The 23,577-nt window shown below is 37.0% G+C and overlaps 2 protein-coding genes across 2 annotated transcripts; both read left to right on the plus strand.

Moving 5' to 3' along the window:
* Positions 1 to 10,844: 10,844 nt before the first annotated feature.
* Positions 10,845 to 11,419, plus strand: LOC101263699 (cytochrome P450 71AU50-like). The gene is made up of 3 exons (XM_004237568.2): positions 10,845 to 10,913; positions 10,999 to 11,066; positions 11,194 to 11,419. The coding sequence occupies exons 1-3, from the start codon at positions 10,845 to 10,847 to the stop codon at positions 11,417 to 11,419; spliced, it is 363 nt and encodes a 120-aa protein (XP_004237616.2).
* Positions 11,420 to 21,425: 10,006 nt separating this feature from the next.
* LOC101263405 (cytochrome P450 71AU50-like) lies at positions 21,426 to 23,301 on the plus strand. The gene is made up of 2 exons (XM_004237567.5): positions 21,426 to 22,444; positions 22,546 to 23,301. The coding sequence occupies exons 1-2, from the start codon at positions 21,581 to 21,583 to the stop codon at positions 23,158 to 23,160; spliced, it is 1,479 nt and encodes a 492-aa protein (XP_004237615.1). The 5' UTR covers positions 21,426 to 21,580; the 3' UTR covers positions 23,161 to 23,301.
* Positions 23,302 to 23,577: the final 276 nt, after the last annotated feature.

A 23,577-nucleotide genomic window follows, 5' to 3' on the forward strand; every position in this document is an offset into this window, starting at 1 on the left:
TTAGGTCATTTAGAAAGTTTAAGGACCAAAACATCCAAGAACATCCGGGAAGTTGGTTCAAAAGGGTGTTAGTGTGACTTAGCCTATTGGACTAACTTTTAGCAGTAAAAAATGTACGAAAATTGGTGTAAGGGTAGCTAATGGGTTTTTGAGTTGTTTCATGGTTGAAACGTACGGGTACGACTCCCCAAGAACTAACCAAGAGCCCTTGAGAAGGACCCTTGCGTTTCAAGAAACATGGCCTGGACAGTGAGCATCGACGGGACCACCTATGGTCCGTGTGTGGACTGACGGGGCGTTGATACCACCTTCGTCCGATACTTATCAAAGTTGAGGAAGGTCTCTGCCTGCACAGTCTCTGAACTCATCGACAGAGTGCAGGACGGAGGGGTGAGGGTCCGTAAGTTCAGACGGCCCTTCGGCGGGGTTCGTTTATGAAGGATGAAGTTTTCTCCATGTTTTTATATTAATTAATTTAATTAATTAGGTATTTTAGGGGTTAGTTAGGGATTAAGGGAAGACTAATTAGCTAACTTAAAACCCATATAAATTCCCTAACCCCCAATTAAACTAATGAGAACTCACAAAATAAACTCTCTTCCTTCTCTCTTCTTTCTCTCTCTACTTGAACTCACCATTGAAGACTACCAAGGAGAAGGGTTTGGGGACTTTAAAGGGAAGAATTGTCCATCACATTATTTTCAAACGTTAAGGTATGTGATCTAATTCACCTTTGAGACTCTTTCCTCAAAGAGTTACTTCAAAATGAATTTCAAAAGTTGAGTTTTCTTATGGGTTTCATTCAATTACAAAATTGAAGTTATGGATTGAGTTATTAATGATTTCTTTAGGTTATATTGAGTAGATTAACATGAATATTAACTTGATTATGGTAATTTTTGATAGTTTGGTCTAAATTGAAGAACATGATCCCCAATCCTTAACCCTAGATTGTGATCTTGACCTATATTGTATTATGTTCATTCAATTGATTTGGTTGTTGATTAGATTACTATCCTATGGTGTTATTATGATTAAATTAAGATGAATTATAGGTCCATCATGCTAGTTCTTGAGATATTATTTAGGTTATGAATTGTATTGTGAAATTAGACTATGTATCTTGTCTTAAGTTATGATCTAGTGTTGAATTGTGTTATAAAGATGCAATTAGACTTGTTATCTTATTGATTATCATTGTGTGATGATTTCACTCCCCAAATTGGTTTTAGTTATGGGTTGATGGTAAGACCTTGATGATAGACTTTGTGGAAGACTTGGTAAGTCTTACAATCTCTATCTTTACTTCTAATTGTGATTCATTGTGGTTAAGTCATGATGTTACATTGGACTATGCATTATACTAGGATTATAGGATGGTATAATATTGAATTGAAATGTCTTGACTATGTTGTGAGGTTGATTAAGGTGTATGTGATATAAGGATAGTGAAAACTATCAATGTGTCTTGATATGTTATGAATGCTAATGTGTTAACCTCACTTATATGAATTGTAATGAAAGGACTCATACAATTTTTATTGAGTTATTGATGATGATGATTATATAAGAGGTAGACCCTATGACCTAAACTAAGCTATGATAATTAAAGGATTAAAGACATTTCAAAAAGGGTCTCTAGATTAGCACCGAGTGAACTAATTTAAGGGGTGTCCCTTCCCACCTAGGCAGGGTAGGAGCACTACATTACTCTTGAGATTGGAGACTACAATGCATAGCGCATAAAGAGGGTCCCAACTATATATCCTATTTCTTGAACTATGTTGCCCCCATAGGAATACTAGCTAGTGGATTTACGTAGTTACTATTTTTTATGTTTTGGTACTACCTTGGCAAGTAATCCACCTTCTTTCGGTGTAGGATTTTATGACACGGAATTTCACACTAGCTGTAATAACCTAAGAGGTCTAGCTTAGTCTAGGTAGGGGTATGGGGCTCTACTTAAACATTGCATTAGTTATCCTTGAGGGGAGTCTTAGGAAGAGGTTCTTATATATGTGTATGTTATGATAATATATGATATATGTATGATGACCTTGGCACATTGTTGATACTATATGTTACCTTGGGTTATAATGTTAATATAAGAAAAATTGTAAATCTAAATGTTATGTTATGTAAAGTTGGACATTGGTCATGGTTTTCTTGTTGACGATACTTGATTGAGAGAGGTTATGGGGCTTTGCTTGGTCATTGCACTTGTTGACTTTATAAGGACTTATGAGTAGTTGTCTTGCTTATTATGATATGATTGACTCTTGTTCATTCTCGTGATGTCATTCCTTGATGATAGGGTTGTAGTAAATCATGGTTTCAAGCATGTTGGAATGTGTATTACTTGTTGAAGTTAGTAAGCATGTTTGGTTGGTTGATATGAATTTCTTGGCTTTGCATTAGGTTCTTAAAAGGTTAAAATGACATGTTTTGACTAAAAGTCCCTTTTTAGCATATTTTCCTTGTGCATGTACATAAGGTATCATACTTAGTACATGTGGAGTACTACCCCCATTTTCTTCCTCTTTTCTCGAACATTTTAGGTTCCGAGTTGAAGAGTTTGGAAGATGACATTGTTGAAGGCTTGAATTCTTCATTTCATCCAAGTAGGGTAGGTCCTCAACTTCCTAGGGCAATGCCACTATCAAGCTTACGGACTTATTATGAGCTTAAAGACTCTCTCATTTCTTCCCTTTTCAATTGAGTATTATACTTTTGTATGACCTATATGTGGTCTTGTTGGATTGATGTAAGGGCTATGCTCATATTGTGATAATCGTTTGGATGGTATGAGATGAGACAATCGTTGAGACTATTTTTATATTATGTGTGTGTGTGTGTCTGTGTGTCTGTGTGTGTGTCTGTGTGTGCGTATGTGCAATAAAAGTAGAAGGCCATGTAACCTTCCTATATAAAGGGTCTATGTATACTCGATTCGACTATATATGTAGAGGTCTATGTAAATCTTCAAGTAGTTATAATGAAAGTTTTAATATTTTCCGCATTTTCAACCTATGAATGTAATGACATGACACAAAGGACGAAAATTTCTATATGGATCATGCGATTTCCAGCGTTGTTGTTGTCACGAACAACCTCTATTAAGCTAATGCATGTATTATAACACCCGTTTCAGCATATCATCTCGCTCGATTCAAAAAAAAAAAGAAAGAGACGCAGTTTTTGATTATCCAGTTCTATATCGAAAACGAGCAGTTGATCCCACGAAAGCAACGCTGGCTTTGTTGCGGGTTCAACTGGAATTAAATTGGTATATTTTATAAAATTATTATAAGATTAATCTTTAATCAAAAAATTATCTTTATCATTACTATTAATATTAAGATACCTTCTTTTTCTTTTACTATATAAAAAATAACCTATCTATCTCATACTAAGTGGGGCTAAAGGCGGATCCAAATTTGAAATCAAGTTTAGATTTCGATTTGAAATATTATTCATCTTTTCAATTTATATAAGCAAATCAATTGAACAAAAAAATGTAATAATTATGCCAATATGGCGCAAATCATAACATTTGCAAAGATGACTTTTGGAGGAAGAAGCTTATGCTATTTTAAGTTTTTAACTAATGAGCTTGAGCAAATACATAAAACATAATAAAAAAAAAAAGTAGTCAAGATTTTTTAAGAAATCAATAAAGCCCTGGTTAAAATTAAAATCAAAGGGACGTCGTTCAATTTTCTTAAATAAGAAATTGAGGAATATTGTTAAGGTTTAACTAAAGGTACGTTTGGCCCGAAGAATAATAACAATTGTAAGAGTTAATATATTAAAAAGTTATTCAACTATTAGAAATTTTTTTGTGAAGTCACTAAATTTTATTTTGTATCATCAAAATCACGAGTTAATATCTTAAAAGATCACTCTACTTTAGGAATTGATCTAGCAAAGTCATTAAAGTTTGTTTTGTATCAAGAAAATCACTCAACTTAGATTTTTATATCAATAAAATCACTCAACTTTAGGATTTGATCTAACAAAGTCATTAAAATTTGTTGGGTATCAAAAAATTCACTCAACTTAGATTTTTATATCAATAAAATTACTCAACTTATACATTTGTGTTGGTAAAATCATTAAACAAAATTTATCATTATTTTTGTTTGTTTCATATTAAATAGACCCTACAAATAAATAAAATTAAGAAAACTAATTTAATTTTTTTGTGGGAAACTTCTCTAGTGAAACAAATACTTTTATCTTAGTATAATAATTACTAAATAAAAAGAAATAATTAGGAGTTCTATTTATTGATCCACTAGTGTATGTTTTTGAGAATTAACATAAATAAATTATCAATGAAATTTGTATTCACAAATCTAATTAGGACTCATTAGAGAATAAGAGTACTAAAATAATATTTAAAATTGTAACTTCAATTACTTTCTAAATATGTTATAATTGATAGCTTTTCTTTTATAATGCAAAAATTAAAGCAAAAAAATTAAGTTGAAAAATTAAGTTATAAAAAAGGATCAAGATTAACAGTGCCAAAATAATTTTAAGCTTCAATGAAGAAGTACAATTTTCACTTAGACGCCTTAATTAGATTTTGCTCATTTTAGACACTTCATATCATATTCAACTGTGTCATTTAAACACTTCACTGATAATCTGCCAAATTTGTAAGGTGTGTGTAACACACTTACTGATGACGTGTCAATGTGACGAATTAAATAACGATAGGTGGCATATCTATAAAAAAAAATTATTAAATGATATTTTTTTTAAAAAAATTAACCACTCTTAATTTTAAAAAAGTTATTCCCACACCTCCACCCCAAATTGTCTTCTCCATTATCCCACCCCCACCTCAAACCCCAACCCCTCTCTCTCACCAGGATTGTCTTCTCCACCCACCACCACCTCTGACCCTCCCCCACCCAAATGTGTCAAAAGAAGAAGATTTTTCTTTTGCTTTCATCACTTTGTTAATGTCGTGAGATAAGAACGTTTTTTTGTGGTAGATTGATATTTAAATAATATTTATTCTTCAATGAAATTGAAGGTAGTGAAATTACACCTAAAAAAATATAAAATTTTGCATATTAATTTCATAAAATGAAATTTTTATTTTCCTGTAAATATCTTATAGAACGATATATTAGGAATATGAGAATTTAGATATTTTGTGGAGTTATTTATTTTTGTATTTGTTTATAAAAAGATTATGCGTTGATTTTTTATTGTATATTTTCTCATCATATTGTTCTACTAATTAATGGCCCGTAATAATTATAGTTCTCTCTCTCTCTCTCCATATATATATATATATATATATATATGAAAATTTTAGAAAAATCACTTTGTTCTATTCATGGTTTCTCATATAATAATCAAATTGTTTGTATTTATTTCGTAATTTAAGTAATATTTTTATCTTGATTGTCAAGAGTGCATTTTCATGTTCAAAATAACTCATGTTTATTAATTGATTATTTTTATTTAAATCAGACATCATGAAGACATAGTATATTGCAGCTAAACTTTTAACTTTTTGCCAAAAATAAATCGTTGGAACAATTTATCATATTTAATAACAGATAGTATTAAATAATATTAGTATTTACTGTGTACTAATCCTAGTCCTATTAGGATTAGTACTCCTTAATCCTAGTCCTATTAGGATTAGTACTCCTTCCTATATCTCCTATATATATCTCCCATGTATTCCCTTATTAGGTTAACACTTCAATACAATCAATATTCCTTCATGGTATCAAGAGCCAGAAAACCCAGATCTTCTTTTCTCTAGGTTTTTTTTCTCTCTTTAGGGCACCGATCGTTCCCTCTCTTCTCTTGGGCGGCGGCAGCCATGACAACCGAGGTGGATCCTCTCGATTCACTTCCCTCTGGCGTTAAGCTCCTTCTCAGGCATCTTCATGCCCTGATTCCCGAAAAATTATCAAACATAAATTACCCTACATGAAAAATCACCGTTCTTACAGCCCTTGAGGCCAATTACCTTCTCAAATACATCGATGGAAGCACAGAACCACCGCCGGCAGTCATCACCGCCACGGACAGATCAGAATAAACCAATCCGGCCCATGCCGCCTGGAAAGTCGTGGATGGTCAAATCCGATCATGTTTGATTGCGGTCATCTCTCCCATGGTTAAGAAACACGTCCGATCCTACACAACTGCTTCAGCCCTGTAGACGGCCCTCGCAACACGCTATGTATCAATTTTTCACTCTCATATTTTTCAATTGCGTGATCATCTCCACACAATTACCAAAGGCACGAAAACTATGGTGGATTATTTAGACGAGGTCTCCACCATCATCACAGCCCTCGACACCGTGAACGAAATCATTCTCGAAAAAGATCTCGTCATGTGCGTCGTTTGGGGGCTCCCATCAGCTTACTCCTCCATTAAACAGGCGGTTCACATCAGTCCAACGCCCGTTGACCTGGCTACTCTCTCCTCGTGGCTAAAAAGTGAAGAAATCAACGTGGATCTGGAGAGCAAACTTCTTCTTCGAGAAGCCGCTGTTATGGAGCCGGCCACCGCCCTCACCGCAAGCCAGAACTATCGTGGGGGGCGTGGTGGCGACCGGCAGGGGAGCCGCGGCGGCTACAAAAGAAACAGCGGAGGCCGCGGGCGCGGCGGTCGGCAGGGCAGTCGTTCGTCGTACGACGGTCAGCAGCACGGTAGCAACAACATCCTGCACTCCTTCAGCAGCGGCGGGCAGTCATCTTCCAGCGGCGGGCAGGGCACTTACGAGCGGGATCGTCCAACTTGTCAAATCTGTCAGAAAACAGGACACATCGTTGTTCGTTGCTGGTTTCGGTATAAGGAGAGCCGAAATAGTGATAACCGTGCCAATTATGCATCTCAAGCCGGCCCTTCCTCTGAATGGTTGTTGGATACTGGGGCCAACATGCACGTTACTTCTGATCTATCCAAGCTTAACGCTCCAAATCCATATCATGGCTCCAATGGTATTACTGTTGGCAACGGTGAGTCCCTTAATATTTCTCACACTTGCACGGGTACCATTAAAAACCCCACCGCTATCTTTCACCTAGGTAACCTTACCCACGTCCCTTCTATTAAAACCAATCTCCTTTCAGTTCACCAATTCACAAAAGACAATAATTGCTCACTCTTGTTCACCTCTAATGATTTTCAGATCCTAGACAATACTACCAAGAGGGTGATTTTTCAGGGCCCCTGTGAGCATGGTCTGTACGTTCTTCCTGGCACAAGTGTGTCTGCCCACCCAGTTTCAGAAAGCATTCCTGTGGCTCCAGTGGCTCTTTCGGCTGATGGCCACAGTCTGTTGTGGCACAGTCGTCTGGGTCACCCGTCTACTCAAACAATAAATTCTTTAATGTCTCAATTAGGTTTTTCTTCCATTCAGGTAAACAACTGTGACTCCTGTTCAATTGCTAAATCTCATAAATTACCTTTTACTTTATCTGAGAAGCGTACAACTGCACCTTTTCAACTTATTCATTCTGACCTATGGGGTCCTACTGTTGTTCCTTCATTTGCTGGTTTTTGCTATTATATTTGTTTTGTGGATGATTTTACAAAATACACTTGGTTGTACCCACTAAAACACAAATCATAGGCATACACCACCTTTGTCACTTTTGAAAAAATGGTCAAAACACAATTCAATTCTCATGTTAAACTTTTTCGAAGTGACAATGGAAAGGAATATGTAAATAACATCTTTGGCTAGTTTCTGCAATCCCTGTGAATTATACATCAAACATCCTGTCCATACACTCCCGAACAGAATGGGGTGCCTGAGCGTAAGCATCACCATCTCATTCAAACGGTGGTTACTCTTCTACATCAATCTCATCTCCCTGTCTCCTTTAGGGTAGAAGCTCTAGCCATCGCAAACTACCTCATTAACAGAATGCCCAGCCACACCCTCTCCAACAAATCACCCTATCAACTCCTTTACCAAGAACTTCCCAATTATACCAACCTCCGCGTCTTTGTGTGTCTTGCCTACCCTTGGCTACGCCCTCATATTACTCACAACAACCCCGATCCCGTCCTTGTATTTTTTTGGGCTATCATCCTACCTCCAAGGGTTATCGCTGTCTTGACCCATAAACTCATAAAGTCTACATATCTCATCATGTCAAAGTTGTCAAAAATGAGTTTCCCTACGAGTTTATTTCCTCCTCCACAAATACATCATTCATTGGCGTCCTTCCCCTTTTTCCAACATACTCACAGCGTCCCTCACCACCTCCTTCCACAGCTCCACCCACTACCCAACCACCCCTCATCACCCCTTCGACCGTCACCCACAATACACCCGCAACCACCACCCACACTCACAACCAACCCGAACAACCCCATACCCACAACATCTCCAGCCCGATCCGTTTTGGGTCCTTCCCAGCCACCCCCAAATCACCACCGCCCGTGCCACCCCCCAATACTCATCCCATGTTAACCCGTGGCAAAGCCGTTATCTTTAAACCCAAAACCTTTCAGGCTACCATACTACCAAATACACCCCTTCCCAATAGTGAACCAACAACCTACTCTGTTGCCTTAAAAAATGCTTATTGGCGTCATGCTATGGATGACGAGTTTAAGGCTTTGACTGATCAGAAAACTTGGGTTCTTGTACCTAAGCCCCGTGGACGGCACCCAGTGGGCTGTAAATAGGTGTACAAAATTAAAATCAATGCAGATGACAGTATTTCCAGGTACAAGGCTCGTTTGGTTGCTAAAGGATACAATCAGTAGTATGGGCTTGATTACTCCGAGACATTCAGTCCTGTTATTCGGCAGGAAACCATTCGCCTGGTGTTGTCACTCGTTGTGCGCAACAATTGGCTCATCAATCAGTTGGATGTTTTCAATGCTTTTCTTCATGGCATGCTTGATGAAACTATCTACATGACGCAACCGCCGGGCTATGTTGATCCCCGCTTCCCTCAACATGTTTGCAAACTCCAGAAGTCTCTGTATGGGCTCAAGCAAGCCCCCGTGCTTTATACACACGTCTAAAAACGTTACTCCAGGGACTCAGTTTCACGTGTTGCGTACACGACACGAGTCTGTTTACTCGACATTCAGCACACGGTACAGTCATTCTTCTTGTCTATGTAGATGATATTATTATTACAGGCTCTACTGCAGCTCTCATTCAGGATGTCACTCGAGCTATGCATACTACCTTCAAAATGAAGGACCTTGGTCCGTTACATTATTTTCTGGGAATGGAGGTTGTTTCTCGGACAGGCAGCGGCTTGTTTCTTCATCAGTCAAAATATGCTCGAGATCTGTTGCAGACAGCTGAACTGGAAAAATGCACCAGTCAACCAACACCGATGGCAGTCTCTTCGTCTACGAATGGAGCCGACACCCCCTTTGCTGATATCACCCACTTCCGCAGCCTCATTGGGGCTCTACAGTATCTGGCCATTACCCGTCCTGACATCCAGTTTGCTGTCAACCGAGTTGCTCAGCGCATGCATCAACCAAGTGAACATGATTACCATTGTCTAAAACGCATTCTCAGGTACATTTTTAGCACTCTTAGTCGTGGTTTACTCATTCGACTCGGGGACTTTGAGCTTCGGGGGTTCTCAGATTCAGATTGGGCGAATGATAAAAATGACAGAAAATCTACATCGGGGTTTCTCGTTTTTTGGGGCCGAACCTGATCTCCTGGTGTACAAAAAAACAACCCAAGGTCTCTCGGTCCTCGGCTGAAGCTGAATACCCGCGCCATTGCTCTTCTCGCTGCTGAGATCATGTGGGTCACATATATTCTTCGCGAACTCCGCCACTCACATTGTTCCTGCTCTCTATTGTGACAACAAATCAACCATCTGTGTGGCCAACAATTCTGTCCTACACACCAGAATGAAGCATGTTGATACCGATTGTCTCTTTATACGCGATGAAGTTCAGGCCAGCACCATGACTGTGCAGTATGTACCCACTGAAGAACAACCGGCTGATATTCTCACCAAGCCTCTCCCGAGCCGACAGCACGAATACCTCAGTTCCAAGCTTCCGTTCGCTTCCGCTCAGCTCAGCTTGGGGGGGGGATAATAACAGATAGTATTAAATAAATAATATTAAGTAATATTAGTATTTACTGTGTACTAATCCTAGTCCTATTAGAATTAGTACTCCTTAATCCTAGTCCTATTAGGATTAGTACTCCTTCCTATATCTCCTATATATATCTCCCATGTATTCCCTTATTAGGTTAACACTTCAATACAATCAATATTCCTTCACTATAGCACATTTGGAGGGTAATGTATTTGTTCTCTATAAAAGGGAGGACAATTCTTCAGTCTAAGTACACCAAAAAGAATTACAAAGGAGAGAAAATAAGAGTGAGGCATCACAGAGGAAAATAATCTGTGAGGAAAAATATAGAGTGTGAGCGATATTGTAGTGAGGTGGAAAAATCAAAATAGTGTTATTTCTTTTGAATGTGTAGTGGTCTTTGGAGTTTTACTCAGACATACAAGTGTAAAATCCTTACTAAAGTGATATTTGTTGCTCCTCTCGGGTTGTGGTTTTTCCCTTATTTAGGAGGGTTTTCACGTAAAATCTTGGTGTTATTATTTCTCTTTTATTCTCGTTGATTAACCGCATTGTTGTGTTCCGCATTTATTGCCTTTATTACCGCAAATATTATTTCTGTTACGGATTTATTCCCAACAATTGATCTCCAGGGTCTCACTCGCAAACTCAAGGATCTTTCAAAGGTATTTGATGAATTTCTTGAGAGGATTATTAATGAGCATGTCGAGTATCATGATCGGGATCAAACTAAGGACTTTGTGGACACAATGATGGACATAATGCAATCTGGAGAAGCAGAATTTCAGTTTGACCATCGTCATATAAAAGCTATCCTCTTGGTATGTACTTTCATCCCATTTATAAGTCATATATACTGGTATAATCTTAATATATCACAAATTCCCCTGTTCCTTTTATGTACAGGACATGCTTCTGGCTGCGATGGACACTACAGCATCAACAGCAGAATGGATACTCACCGAACTTCTTAGGCACCCCTAAGTAATGAAGAAACTCCAAAATGAGTTGCAAGAAGTGGTAGGCCTTGAAAGGATGGTGGAAGAATCAGACATGGAGAACTTAAACTACTTAAACATGGTTGTAAAATGAGGGCCTCAGGCTGCATCCTGCTGTGCCACTATTTTTTCATGAGGCCATGGAAGATTGTGTAGTCGATGATCTCCACATACAAAAGGAAACCAGAATCATAATAAATTGTTACGCGATTCATATGGATCCAAATGTTTGGCCTGACCCTGAGAAGTTTTTTCCTGAGAGATTTGTTGGGAGCAGTATAGATTTTCGTGGACGCGAACTTCAACTTTTACCATTTGGCTCTGGGTGAAGAAGCTGTCCTGGAATGCAGTTGGGAGTTACCATTGTCCGCATTATGGTGGCACAATTGGTGCATTGCTTTGAGTGGGAGCTTCGAAAATGGTATTGACCCTTGTGATTTAGACATTGATGAGAAGTTTGGGATGGTAACATGCAGAGAAAAGCCTTTGCTGGCTATTCCTACTTATAGACAAAAAAAATGATACAAACACAATACAATGCAATGTTAAGTATTTCTATACTTTAACATCTTATTACAAGAAAACATTGAAAGTTTCTACTATATGATTTTGTGATTGTTGTGTTCTTCCCCTGCTATACCTAATAAAATTCCTATTCCAAATGTCTCATTGTACATACAATTGACCTGTTCTCTCTTGTTTCCTATTGATAAATGTGTTTTAACAAGTTGAGAGATGAAAGTTCCTAACAGAAGAATCGTCACTGTCACGATCCAATTTCCCTAGGTCGTGATGATACCTAACTATCCCACATCAAGCTAATCATAACCAAATAAGCGAACAATGACATAAATAATATGTCAAGAATACAGTGGTACGTCTAGCAATCTCAAGGCTCAAACTAATATTCAATATCATAAGTCATGAGAAAGTAAAAAGAAATAAACATTTGGCAAAGGAAATATATCAAAGCTAGTCCAGAATACATAGTATATGGCCTGTTCTATTTTGGGTTTTAATGAATTAACAAATTGAATACGACCATGTAAAAGGAGCTGGTCCTCTGAGTTTTCGTCTTACAGGACAAGCCAATGATATGCAGTTGTAAATCTGTAAAAACATTTGTGTTATTTACTTTATTTTCTGTTACTAGTACGTACAGTCAAGGGACCTGGTCTCCTGACTAGTAGTAGACTCATACAAGCCAACAATCCCGTATATACCCTGCACAAAAGGGAGTTATCAAGAAGTATGCATCCTCAATTGATGGCTTCCACACTAGTAACTACAGATGTTATTATTCTTTTGAATGACAGTTCCTAAGTAACCTAACGAAAATTATGACAACACTGAATAGATTAAAAGAGACTTCTGTAGAAAATATCCATATTTAGCAAAATAATTATAGGAACAAAATAGACTAATTATGTTAGTAATATATTCTGTACAACCATTTTCCTTATCTGGTTCCGTATTTCTTTCCATCTTACCTATATAAATGTAATAGTGTTTTCACAAGAACATATATAGAAAATTAACCAAAAACTATTCTCTTTATCTACATATTTTTAACATGGTATCAGAGCCATAAGGTCGATCTTCGACGGTTTTTCGTACTCATCATCTACCGGGATCTACCGAAATGGAAGACCCATTGGAAAACCCACCGGAAAATCCAAACCAGCTTATTTCTATGGAACATATGCAACAACTGTTTCAAATGTTCCAAACACTCAACAAAAATTCAACCAACATCGAACCAGGGACTTCACAAACAGTGCGAGTCGCGGAAAAATTGAACTTCACCAACTACACCAAATGGTGTAAACTGATGCAGATAGCAATTGGTGGCCGGGGAAGACTCAATCACATCATCGTCAACCCCATTTCACCAGACGATCCAGAATACCAGCAATGGGCTCAAAAAGATTCGATGGTCATTTCATGGATCATCGAGAATATTGACGGAGATCTCGTGAATCAGTTCTTGGACTACAAAACTGCCCGAGATTTATGGAAAGGCATCGAAACTCTACTCAGTAGCGGCAGAGATGAATTGCAGATCTATGATCTGAACACAAAGGCAACCTCTATGAAACAAGGGATAGACACGATAGAGGTGTATTTCAGCAAATTGAATACCCTCTGGAAAGAAATCGATAGACGAATGCCGAACCCAATGAAATGCGCAGAAGACATCACACTGTTCAACTCATTTATACAACGACAAAGGCTGTACCAGTTTCTGGCTGGTGTAAATGATTCACTTGACAAAGAAAAGCGAGACATCCTGAATTTAGATCCCCTTCCAACCATCGATGCCGCATATGCCACCATCAGACGAGAAATTGCTCGTCGTGGCATAATGACCGGCAACTCATCACTGGAACGAGGTCCCTCAAAGATCGGAAGTGGTCTTGTCACTCAACGCCGATCAGATTCTTCATTTAGCCGGTCGGATTCATCATTCCGGCGAGAGGACAAAACTCACCTCAAATGCAGTCACTGCGGAGGAACCAAACACACCAAGGAAGGATGTTTTAAGCTCATCGGCTACCCGAAATGGTGGGAGGACCTGAGACAGCATAAAGCCACCACCAAGGTAACAAAGACCGGCGGCAAGGCTAACGCTGCCATCGGAGAAGGAGAACCGACCAGCGAGGCTTCGTCAACCACTGTCACCAACAGGCGAACAGGTACCAGCGAGGCTTCGTCAACCAGTGTTACCGACAGGCGAACAGGTACGAGTGGCAAGGATGGGTTCACCAAAGTTTCTGGTGAACCATGGATGGAGACAGAGAAATCGATGGGAAGAAGAAGAGAGAAAATTCTAGAGGAGCCGTCCTTTAGAAATGAAAGTGAGGGAAAACAAGAAGCCCCAAAAAAATCAGACCCTTTAGCCCTTGTTAATCAAAAGCCCAAAAGATCAGAAGCCCAATTATACAAAAAACCCAAGGAAAAACAAAGTGTGGGTCTCATGTGCAATAAGTCCAATTGGATTTTTGACTGTGGGGCCACAGACACTATGTCATACGACCCATCCGATTTTCTTTCCTCCACATCAACTACCCGTACTAAGATTCAAACTGCAAATGGGGAGTTTATTCCAATTACTCAGGCCGGAGATGTGGATATTACATCAGAAATCCATTTAAAAAATTGTCTTTTAATTCCAAGTCTTACCCACAAACTTTTATCTGTTAGTCAATTAACCAAGGAACTAAACTGTACAATTCTAATGACTTCCTCTGATTGTATTGTACAGAATGCTCAGACGGGGCGGATCATTGGTCGTGGTATTGAACGAGGAGGTCTATACTATGTGAACGAGGTGACTCAACAGGGTAACACTTTGCTTGCTCAAGGGTCACCGGAATATCAGATCTGGATGTGGCACCGACGGCTAGGTCATCCGTCTTTAAGTTATCTTAAACGATTATTTCCCTCTTTTAAGGACATTGATTTTGTTTTGGATTGTGAAGCATGTGTACTTGCAAAAAGTCATAAACACTCTTATTCTCCCAGTTCGACTCATGTTTCTAAGCCATTTACCTTAATTCATTCTGATGTCTGGGGTCCTGCACCTGAATTTGCCTTTTATAAATATTCCTATTTTGTTTTGTTTGTGGATGATTGCACCCGTATGAGTTGGGTTTATTTTCTAAAAAATAAATCTGAAGTATATGATGTGTTTATAAATTTCTACAACATGATCTGTACCCAATTTGCTGCCCAACCTCAAATTCTTCGATCTGATAACGGAGGAGAATACATAAACTTAGATATGAAACAATTTATTTCTGATCATGGCCTCATTCACCAGACTACCTGTCCGAATACTCCTCAACAAAACGGGATAGCTGAACGGAAAAACCGAACCCTTCTTGAGATTACTAGAGCCATTATGTTAGAATCCCATGTCCCTGTCCATTTTTGGCCAGAAGCCATTGCCACAGCCACATATCTAACCAACTGACTACCTACCAAACCTCTTGCATACCAAACTTCTCTTGACACTCTTTCTTCCCATGTGTCCATCCCTTCCTATCATTCTCTACCTCCACGGGTGTTCGGATGTGTTGTCTATGTTCATCTCCCAAAAAGAATCAGAAATAAACTTGAACCACGAGCCATTAAATGTGTTTTTATTGGGTATGGGGTTACTCAAAAAGGGTACCGATGCTATGATCCCATTCAAAACAAAATCTACACCAGTCTTGACTGCGAGTTTTTTGAACACTCCTATTACTATACCCAGCCTGGTCCTCAGGGGGAGACTATGAATGATGACCTTAGCTGGTTAATATATCCAGAAATGATGAACCATGATCCTCCAACGCAAGTAAGCAATATCGCCGACGTCAACTCTGAAACATCTGTATCAGCTCTTTCTCCTCAATCCACTCCAATGACAACCACTGAGCACCCTGAGTCAACATCAGTTGAGGTAAATCTGAATCATGTACTGTTCCTACTGACTCTGTGTCTAGTGATAATTGTCAAAAACAGATATGAGCTTCCTCACAGAAGCACGAGAGGTGTTCCTCCCAAAAGGTATGACCCGGAATATGAAGATCAACGGTCCAGATACCCCATAGAAAGAATCAGCAATGAAAACTTGTCCAATACATCTGTTGCCTTCAGTACCTCCCTATACTCAACAAACATTCCCAAAATCGTGGAAGAAGCTTTTGAAGATGAGAAGTGGAGACAAGCCATGAAAAATGAATATGTTGCCTTGGAAAAGAATCACACATGGGAAAAATGTATTCTACCCAAAGGGAAGAAGAAGGTGGGATGTAGATGGGTATTCTCCATTAAGCACCAGGCAGATGGAACTATTGAAAGGTACAAGGCAAGATTGGTGGCCAAGGGTTACACTCAGACTTTTGGGATCGACTATTCAGAGACTTTTTCCCCAGTAGCCAAGATAGACACAATACGGGTATTGTTCTCTGTAGCAGCAAACAAAGATTGGCCCTTGTATTAGTTCGATGTTAAAAATGCCTTCCTCCATGGAAGCATTGAAGAAGAAGTCTATATGGAACCCCCTCCAGGATATTCTCATGACTTTAAAGATGGAGAAGGATGTAAGTTGAAGAAAGCCCTGTATGGTTTAAAGCAGTCTCCAAGAGCTTGGTTTGGAAGGTTCACTAAGGCTATGAAGAAATTTGGGTACAGACAGAGTAATTCTGATCATACTTTATTCATAAAAAGGGCAAATCAGAAAATCACCTGTCTAATTATATATGTAGATGATATGATCATCACCGGAGATGATGAGGAAGAAATTGTTACCTTAAAGGGGAAGTTGTTTCAGGAATTTGAGATGAAAGATCTAGGAAACTTAAAGTACTTTCTTGGTATAGAAGTCTTAAGATCCACGCAAGGGATCTTTATTCACCAATGAAAGTATATTCTCGATCTTTTAACTGAAACTGGAATGTTAGGTGGTAAACCGGCTGACACTCCAATTGTAGCAAATCATGGTCTTCAGGTCATAGAAGGGGCAAAGGCGACTGACAGAGAGCAATATCAGAAGATTGTAGGGAAACTCATCTATCTAACCCACACAAGACCAGATATTGCATATGCAGTGGGGATAGTGAGTAGATTCATGCATCTACCTCAAATACATCACATGACAGCAGTAATGAGGATTCTGAGGTATCTAAAGGGTACAAGCAACACCGGGATCTACTTCGGAAAAAATGATAGCCTCGATATAATTGCCTACACCGATGCAGATTGGGTCGGAGACCGAGATGAAAGGAAATCCACTTCTGGATACTTCACCTTGGTAGGAGGGAATCTTGTCACTTGGAGAAGCAAGAAGCAAAAGGTTGTAGCCCTGTCAAGTGCGGAAGCTGAGTTCAGAGGAATTGTGAAAGGAATAACTGAAATCCTATGGATTAGGAAACTGCTAAATGAACTCGGTTTTCCTCAGAAAACAGCCTGCAAGTTATTTTGCGACAACAAAGCAGCAATAAGTATTTCTGGAAATCCTGTCCAACATGACAGAACAAAACATGTTGAGGTTGATCGACACTTCATCAAAGACAAGTTAGAAGACAAGGTTATCAAACTTCCATTTGTTCGATCAAAAGATCAACTAGCAGACATCCTAGCCAAGGCTGTTAGTACTGAAGCTTTCAGCAATGTCTTGCGCAAGTTGAGCATTGGAAATCCGAGTGCACAACTTGTGGGGGAGTGTAGAAAATATTCATATTTAGCAAAATAATTATAGGAACAAAATAGACTAATTATGTTAGTAATATATTCTGTACAACCATTTTCCTTATCTAGTTCCGTATTTCTTTCCATCTTACCTGTATAAATGTAATAGTGTTTTCACAAGAACATATATAGAAAATTAACCAAAAACTATTCTCTTTATCTACTTATTTTTAACAACTTCCTCTATCCCATTGAAGGTGTTACTATTCGGAGAGTCAAACAACTTTTCTTTGACTATCATTTTCTCTGTTTTTCTTAAATATTTGGATTCATTAGAGACATATAGTACTTCTTATACAATTTTTGTAAATTTTATTTTATAAGATTCCAAAAAGTTATACCCATGTTGATAACTAACATTAAATTGGGACAATGGAAGTAGTAAATAACAGTAAATCTTCTTATAAAAGAAACTTATAAACGCATTACAGATGAACACAATTGATAGATACTTCTATCACAAATAATAGTACTATCACCAAAAACAACTATGATAGTCATTATGAACTCGAATTGGGCAACCAAATTAACTAAATAGTCGTTTTCTTTGATTTTCCAGGTCTTGTTATGTTCTAAGCGGGGTATTGTTTCCCTTTTATCCATTATTAAATACCCCAACTCCATGTTATAACCTAACAACATCTTATACATGAACCAACACCGGCATTCCCTAATTCTTCTCCCAAAACTCAAGAATGTCATGAAAGAGATTTTTCCAAGTTAAAGATTCTTCACAAACTTCATCTCGAAGAACTCTATAGAAGGATTTCTCAAGTTCGAGTTATATTCCTAAAATTTCTCTAAGAATTTGTGAAATTCAGGTATGCAAGATTTCATTAATAGGTTTTTTTTCACCCATTAGAATTTCAAAGAGAACTCTGTATATCAATTATTTCAAATCTATAGAAATCTAGGATTGATCAACATGAATGTCATTTTCTTCTCACTGATAAGTCTACAAATACATGGTTTTTCATATCAACATGCATAAGATGCCTTTTACATGAAGTGTTTATTCCTCCTCTACTAGATTTTAGTACTCAGCATCTTTGGCTCATAACATTAAAATGCATGACATCTAGATATGTCATCAATGTTTTTTGAACATTGTCCCAAAAGTAAACTCCTTGTTAGTATGGTATCTGGAATGTCATCAATGATCGTGGATCAGTTTTCTTATACAAACAAAGTTCACTAGTAGTATGACAGTCAAGTATAGCATCCAGCATTATGAAAAACATTCTCAGAAGCCATCGATTATGTTTATTTCAAAGTAGTACTTCGCATCGAATTGGACTAGGACTATAGTATATACCAAAATCACAAAATTGTGTGTCACCATGGGTTTATATAGCCCCGGTGGACACATTTTATAAGCTTAATGGTTACCACATCAGACCAGATCAACCTTTATCTCTTGGCAAGGTACACTTGATCCTTTTCGATGGGGATTATACATCAAACTCCATGTTTAGGTGACATTGTTATATGTCGGCTAATAGTACCTTCCACAATTTAATCTCACATATTGCATGACCTTGTATTCAATTACTTCAGTCAATATTTATCTGTTGCCTGTTTTACTACTTGATTATTGCATCAAATTGTGTGTATTAGTTTTGTATTCAGTTAGCATCCCAGATACTCACTACATTTAGGGGTCGTTTGGTAGGGAGTATTACGAGAATTAGTCCAAGTATTATGTGTGGTATTATTTAATACTATGTACTGTAGAAATTTTGGGTCTATGTATTATCAATCTAGGGATTAGTTATGCACCCTACGGAGGGTGTATAACTAATATCTTCCATTTGGTGGTATTAGCTCTAATACCATGGAACTAATCTAGGTAAAGACAAAAATACCCCCTCAAATCCTTTTAATCATTTTGTTTATTTTTTTGATTTTATATTTCATATTTTATATTTATACTAATAAATTTATTTAAATAAATTAACTTACAAATTTTATTATTTAGATATAAAATTTTGTTTCTAAAACATGAGTTATTTAATCTATTTATTATTAATATAAAATATTATAATCCGATTAATATGCTAATGTTGATTTATGAATTTAAGTACACTTAGTAAGTAAAATATTGTCTCTTAACGAAAGTCCATTAAACATTACACAAGTAATCTAAAACAAGAGCATGTATATATATACGCACACACATCTCTAGTATAAAAATAGTTTAATTTATTGTGCTATATATTTTTTTATATTATGATAAAGAGTATTTTAAAAATTTATTGATACAAAACAAAGTTCAATAAATTTTCTCTATAAATCATTATAGTTGTGTGACCTTTTGAGATATTAACTCCAATTTATGAAAATGACAATTATTTACTCTGAAATAATTTCAGTGAAAAAATAGTGAACATGACAATAAAATATTTATTCTCCTAGCTAGTTAAAAATATTATAAAAAAATAATATTGTCTGTTAATTATCTACTTTGACCCAATTACATGAAATATAAAATCTCATAATAACTCTAGGATATAATTAGAAAGAATTCTTTTTGTAAACTTTTAAACCACATACAAAAGTATGTAAAAAATAATGAACCAAACATTTGATAAAAATAATACCGGCATTACTAATCCCTGCATTACTAATTTCTACATTACTAATCATTGCATTATTAATCTTTGTACCAAACAACCCCTTAAAATACTAATCGCTTACCTAATATGTTGCTTATATTATTCATGTGATGTAGATCCAGATGCTTCTATTAGGATCCTAGTCATACATATCAAAGCTTAGAACCAGCAGGCAATTAGTTCTCTTTGTTTGAGGACTCCAGTTAATTTGCAATTCTAGTATCTTATTTCTTTCCATATGTAATTATTAAGGGTAATAGGGGGTCATTTTCCGACTACCAGTATTTTTAGAGGTTTCATAGACAATCAATTAGAGTTAATGTATTCAATCTATTTAGTTTTAGTTTCTTTATAGATTATAATTATTGTAAACCAAACTTTGTTCAGTTGTACACAACTAACTTATTCCATAATTATGCTTTCACTCAGTCATTTAAGCTATTATTCATGTATATATTTAGTCGATTATGACTTATGTCAATATCAAATGTTAGCTCAGGATCACTTATGACTCTAAGTATCATGTTATGAGTTACGACTAGGACGTACTCTTTGATCGTAACACATATGAACTGTTAAATTGTCTTGAACTCTTGATGGTGTAAAAAAATTACAGTATTTATGTGTATACACGCAATTTCGTAAACAATAAATAGTTATTAATTAAAATATTCACCAATTCAGAAAGGCAAAATACATAAAGGTATAATACATAAACATATCATTAAACTTGATCTTAAAGCTCACATTTATATCTTTGAAGTTTGGGTGTGCACAAATAGACACATAAATTTGTATAAAGTAGAACAAAGAGACATATTCGTCTTACCTAATATCATACATGACAATTTGAGTCATACATGATGTATGTCACAACCCATATATGAATCATGTGTCAACTTGTTTAATTTTATATAAATTTAAATTTTTATTTATGTATATCCAAAGTTGGAGGACATAATCAGGTCAAGTTAAATGGTACTTTTATGAATCGTGCTATACATAAATGGATGTATTTTTTAATTTGACTTCAATTGGTAATTATGTCCACCAAACTTTGAGTATACACAATCAGACTCAAAACTTTTTATAAAGTTAAACAATAGAACACACGTATCTTACATGATATAATACACGTAGGATGTGAATTGCTACATAGAACACATATATTTACTTATCTAACATTATACAAGTTTAAGTGTGTATTATTCATGCACGCTTTGAGTTTGAAGACATAAATGTCAGTGAGATATTATTGTTATTCAGAGATAAAAGGGCTGTCAGATTTGTTTGTTTTGTTTTTTACTTTAAAAACCCGTAATGTAGATTCACAAACTTCAACCATAATTTTTTAAGTCTTTATAATAAGTGAATGACAAGTATATACATTTTTCTTGGAAAAGAAACAGAAAAGAAGAGATATAACATGGGCTGCTGGTATTGACATGTGTGTATAGTCATTTGTCCCATTTCCAGACTTATTAGATTGGTTGAGCATTAATTGACTTCTGGGCTCATCTATGGTTAATTTGACTTGATTCACTGCATATCAATTCTAGGAATATTGCATATATACTTAGTGCTGACATTCATAACTCATCTATTACTGCTCTGCTCTTCCCCTGCATATCCAACTCAATGACTTTGATATGGACAGTTCTAGTGGTTGCTCTATTTGTATATCAGCTGCTAAGCATTCACAAGAGGAAAAAGTTTCCTCCTGGTCCAAAAGGGCTTCCTATTTTAGGACATCTTCATTTGTTAGGCAAAAATCCACACCAAGATTTACAAAAACTAGCCAACAAACATGGTCCTATTATGTATATGAGACTAGGGCTAGTACCTACATTCGTTGCCTCGTCTGCTGATGCAGCCGAAAAAGTCCTCAAGACATATGATCACGTTTTTGCTAGCAGGCCTCATCATGAGGCATCTCAATATTTGTCTTATGGACAGAAGAATTTGATATTTGCAAAGTATGGTGTGTATTGGCGTAACATGCGCAAATTGTGCACTGTGCACCTTTTGAGCAATAACAAGATCAATTCATTTCAATCCATGAGAAAACAACAAGTTCAACTTCTTATTGAGTCGCTTAAAAAGGAAGCTCATGATCGCGTAGCTGTTGATCTTAGTGCAAAGATTACGTCCTTAAATGCTAACTTGACTTGTTTAATGGTGTTTGGTAAGAAGTACATGGATGAGGACTTGGACAAGAGGGGATTCAAATCTATTGTTCAAGATGTTGTGCATTTAGCAGCAACGCCAAATCTTGGTGATTTTTTCCCCTTCCTTGGTGCTATTGATCTCCAGGGTCTCACTCGCAAGCTCAAGGATCTTTCAGAAGTGTTTGATGAGTTCCTTGAGAAGATCATTGATGAACATGTGCATTCACACGAACATAAGCAAACCAAGGACTTTGTAGACACCATGATGGGCATAATGCAATCTGGGGTAGCAGAATTTCAGCTTGACCGTCGTCACATAAAAGCTATCCTCTTTGTATCTACTTTCATCCCATTTTGTCATATATACTATTATAAGGTCACAAGTCTTGAGAATGAAATGGTTTGTGCTAATTAATTCCCCTGTTTCCTTTGCAGGACATGCTTATAGCTGCTATGGACACTACAGCATCATCAACAGAATGGATACTGACAGAACTTCTTAGACATCCCCAAGTGATGAAGAAACTCCAAAAGGAGTTGCAAGAAGTGGTAGGCCTTGAAAGAACGGTTGAAGAATCCGACCTGGAAAATTTGAAGTACTTAGACATGGTTGTAAAAGAGGGCCTGAGGCTGCATCCTGTAGTGCCACTATTTTATCATGAGTCCATGGAAGATTGTGTAGTCGACGGTTTCCACATAAAAAAGGGATCCCGAGTCATGGTTAATTGTTATGCAGCTCAAAGAGATCCAAATGTTTGGCCTGAGCCTGAGATGTTTTTGCCTGAGAGATTTGTTGGAAGTTGTATAGATTTTCGTGGACGCGACTTTCAACTTGTACCATTTGGCTCTGGGAGAAGAAGTTGTCCTGGAATGCAGTTGGCAGTTATTGTCGTCCGCCTTGTGGTGGCACAATTGGTGCATTGCTTTGAGTGGGAGCTTCCAAATGGTATGCAGCCTTGTGATTTAGACATTGATGAGAAGTTTGGGATGGTAACATGTAGAGAGAAACCATTAATGGCTATTCCTACTTACAATCTTAACAAATCATGATGCAAATACAAGAGAAATAATATTTCTAAACTTAAGACTTTATTACAAGCAACATTAAAAAGTTTCTACTATATGGTTTTTGGGATTGTTGTGTGCTTCTCCTACTATTCCAATAAAAATACTTCATTGGCGCTTCTCCTACTATTTATTTCACACAGTTAGCCTTTTTAATCGAGAATTGATTTCTATATGAATTTTGAGATAATAATATTTTCTAGGGTTTAGAAAAGTGGTATTTTTCACAAAACTTTTTGCTTTAGTTTTATATTTAGAATTTAGGATGAGAGGGAATTGATCAAATCATAAGCACCCCTTACCTTCAATTCGAAAGTTGCGAGTTCAAGTCACCAAGAGAGCAAAAGGGATTGACAGCTCAAGGGAGGTTAAATCTTTTTTAAAGAAATCTAGAAGTTAGTA

Source organism: Solanum lycopersicum, chromosome 4, assembly GCF_036512215.1.
Source record: "Solanum lycopersicum chromosome 4, SLM_r2.1".
NCBI lineage: Eukaryota > Viridiplantae > Streptophyta > Magnoliopsida > Solanales > Solanaceae > Solanum > Solanum lycopersicum.

Bases quoted from the DNA above. Each gene is read 5' to 3' on its own strand.
- LOC101263699 (XM_004237568.2), top strand. From the start codon at position 10,845: ATGGACATAATGCAATCTGGAGAAGCAGAATTTCAGTTTGACCATCGT. The intron at 10,914-10,998 runs GTATGTACTTTC...TTTTATGTACAG, and splicing joins ATATAAAAGCTATCCTCTTG to GACATGCTTCTGGCTGCGAT. The intron at 11,067-11,193 runs GCACCCCTAAGT...TGAGGGCCTCAG, and splicing joins ATACTCACCGAACTTCTTAG to GCTGCATCCTGCTGTGCCAC.
- LOC101263405 (XM_004237567.5), top strand. From the start codon at position 21,581: ATGACTTTGATATGGACAGTTCTAGTGGTTGCTCTATTTGTATATCAG. The intron at 22,445-22,545 runs GTATCTACTTTC...TTTCCTTTGCAG, and splicing joins ACATAAAAGCTATCCTCTTT to GACATGCTTATAGCTGCTAT.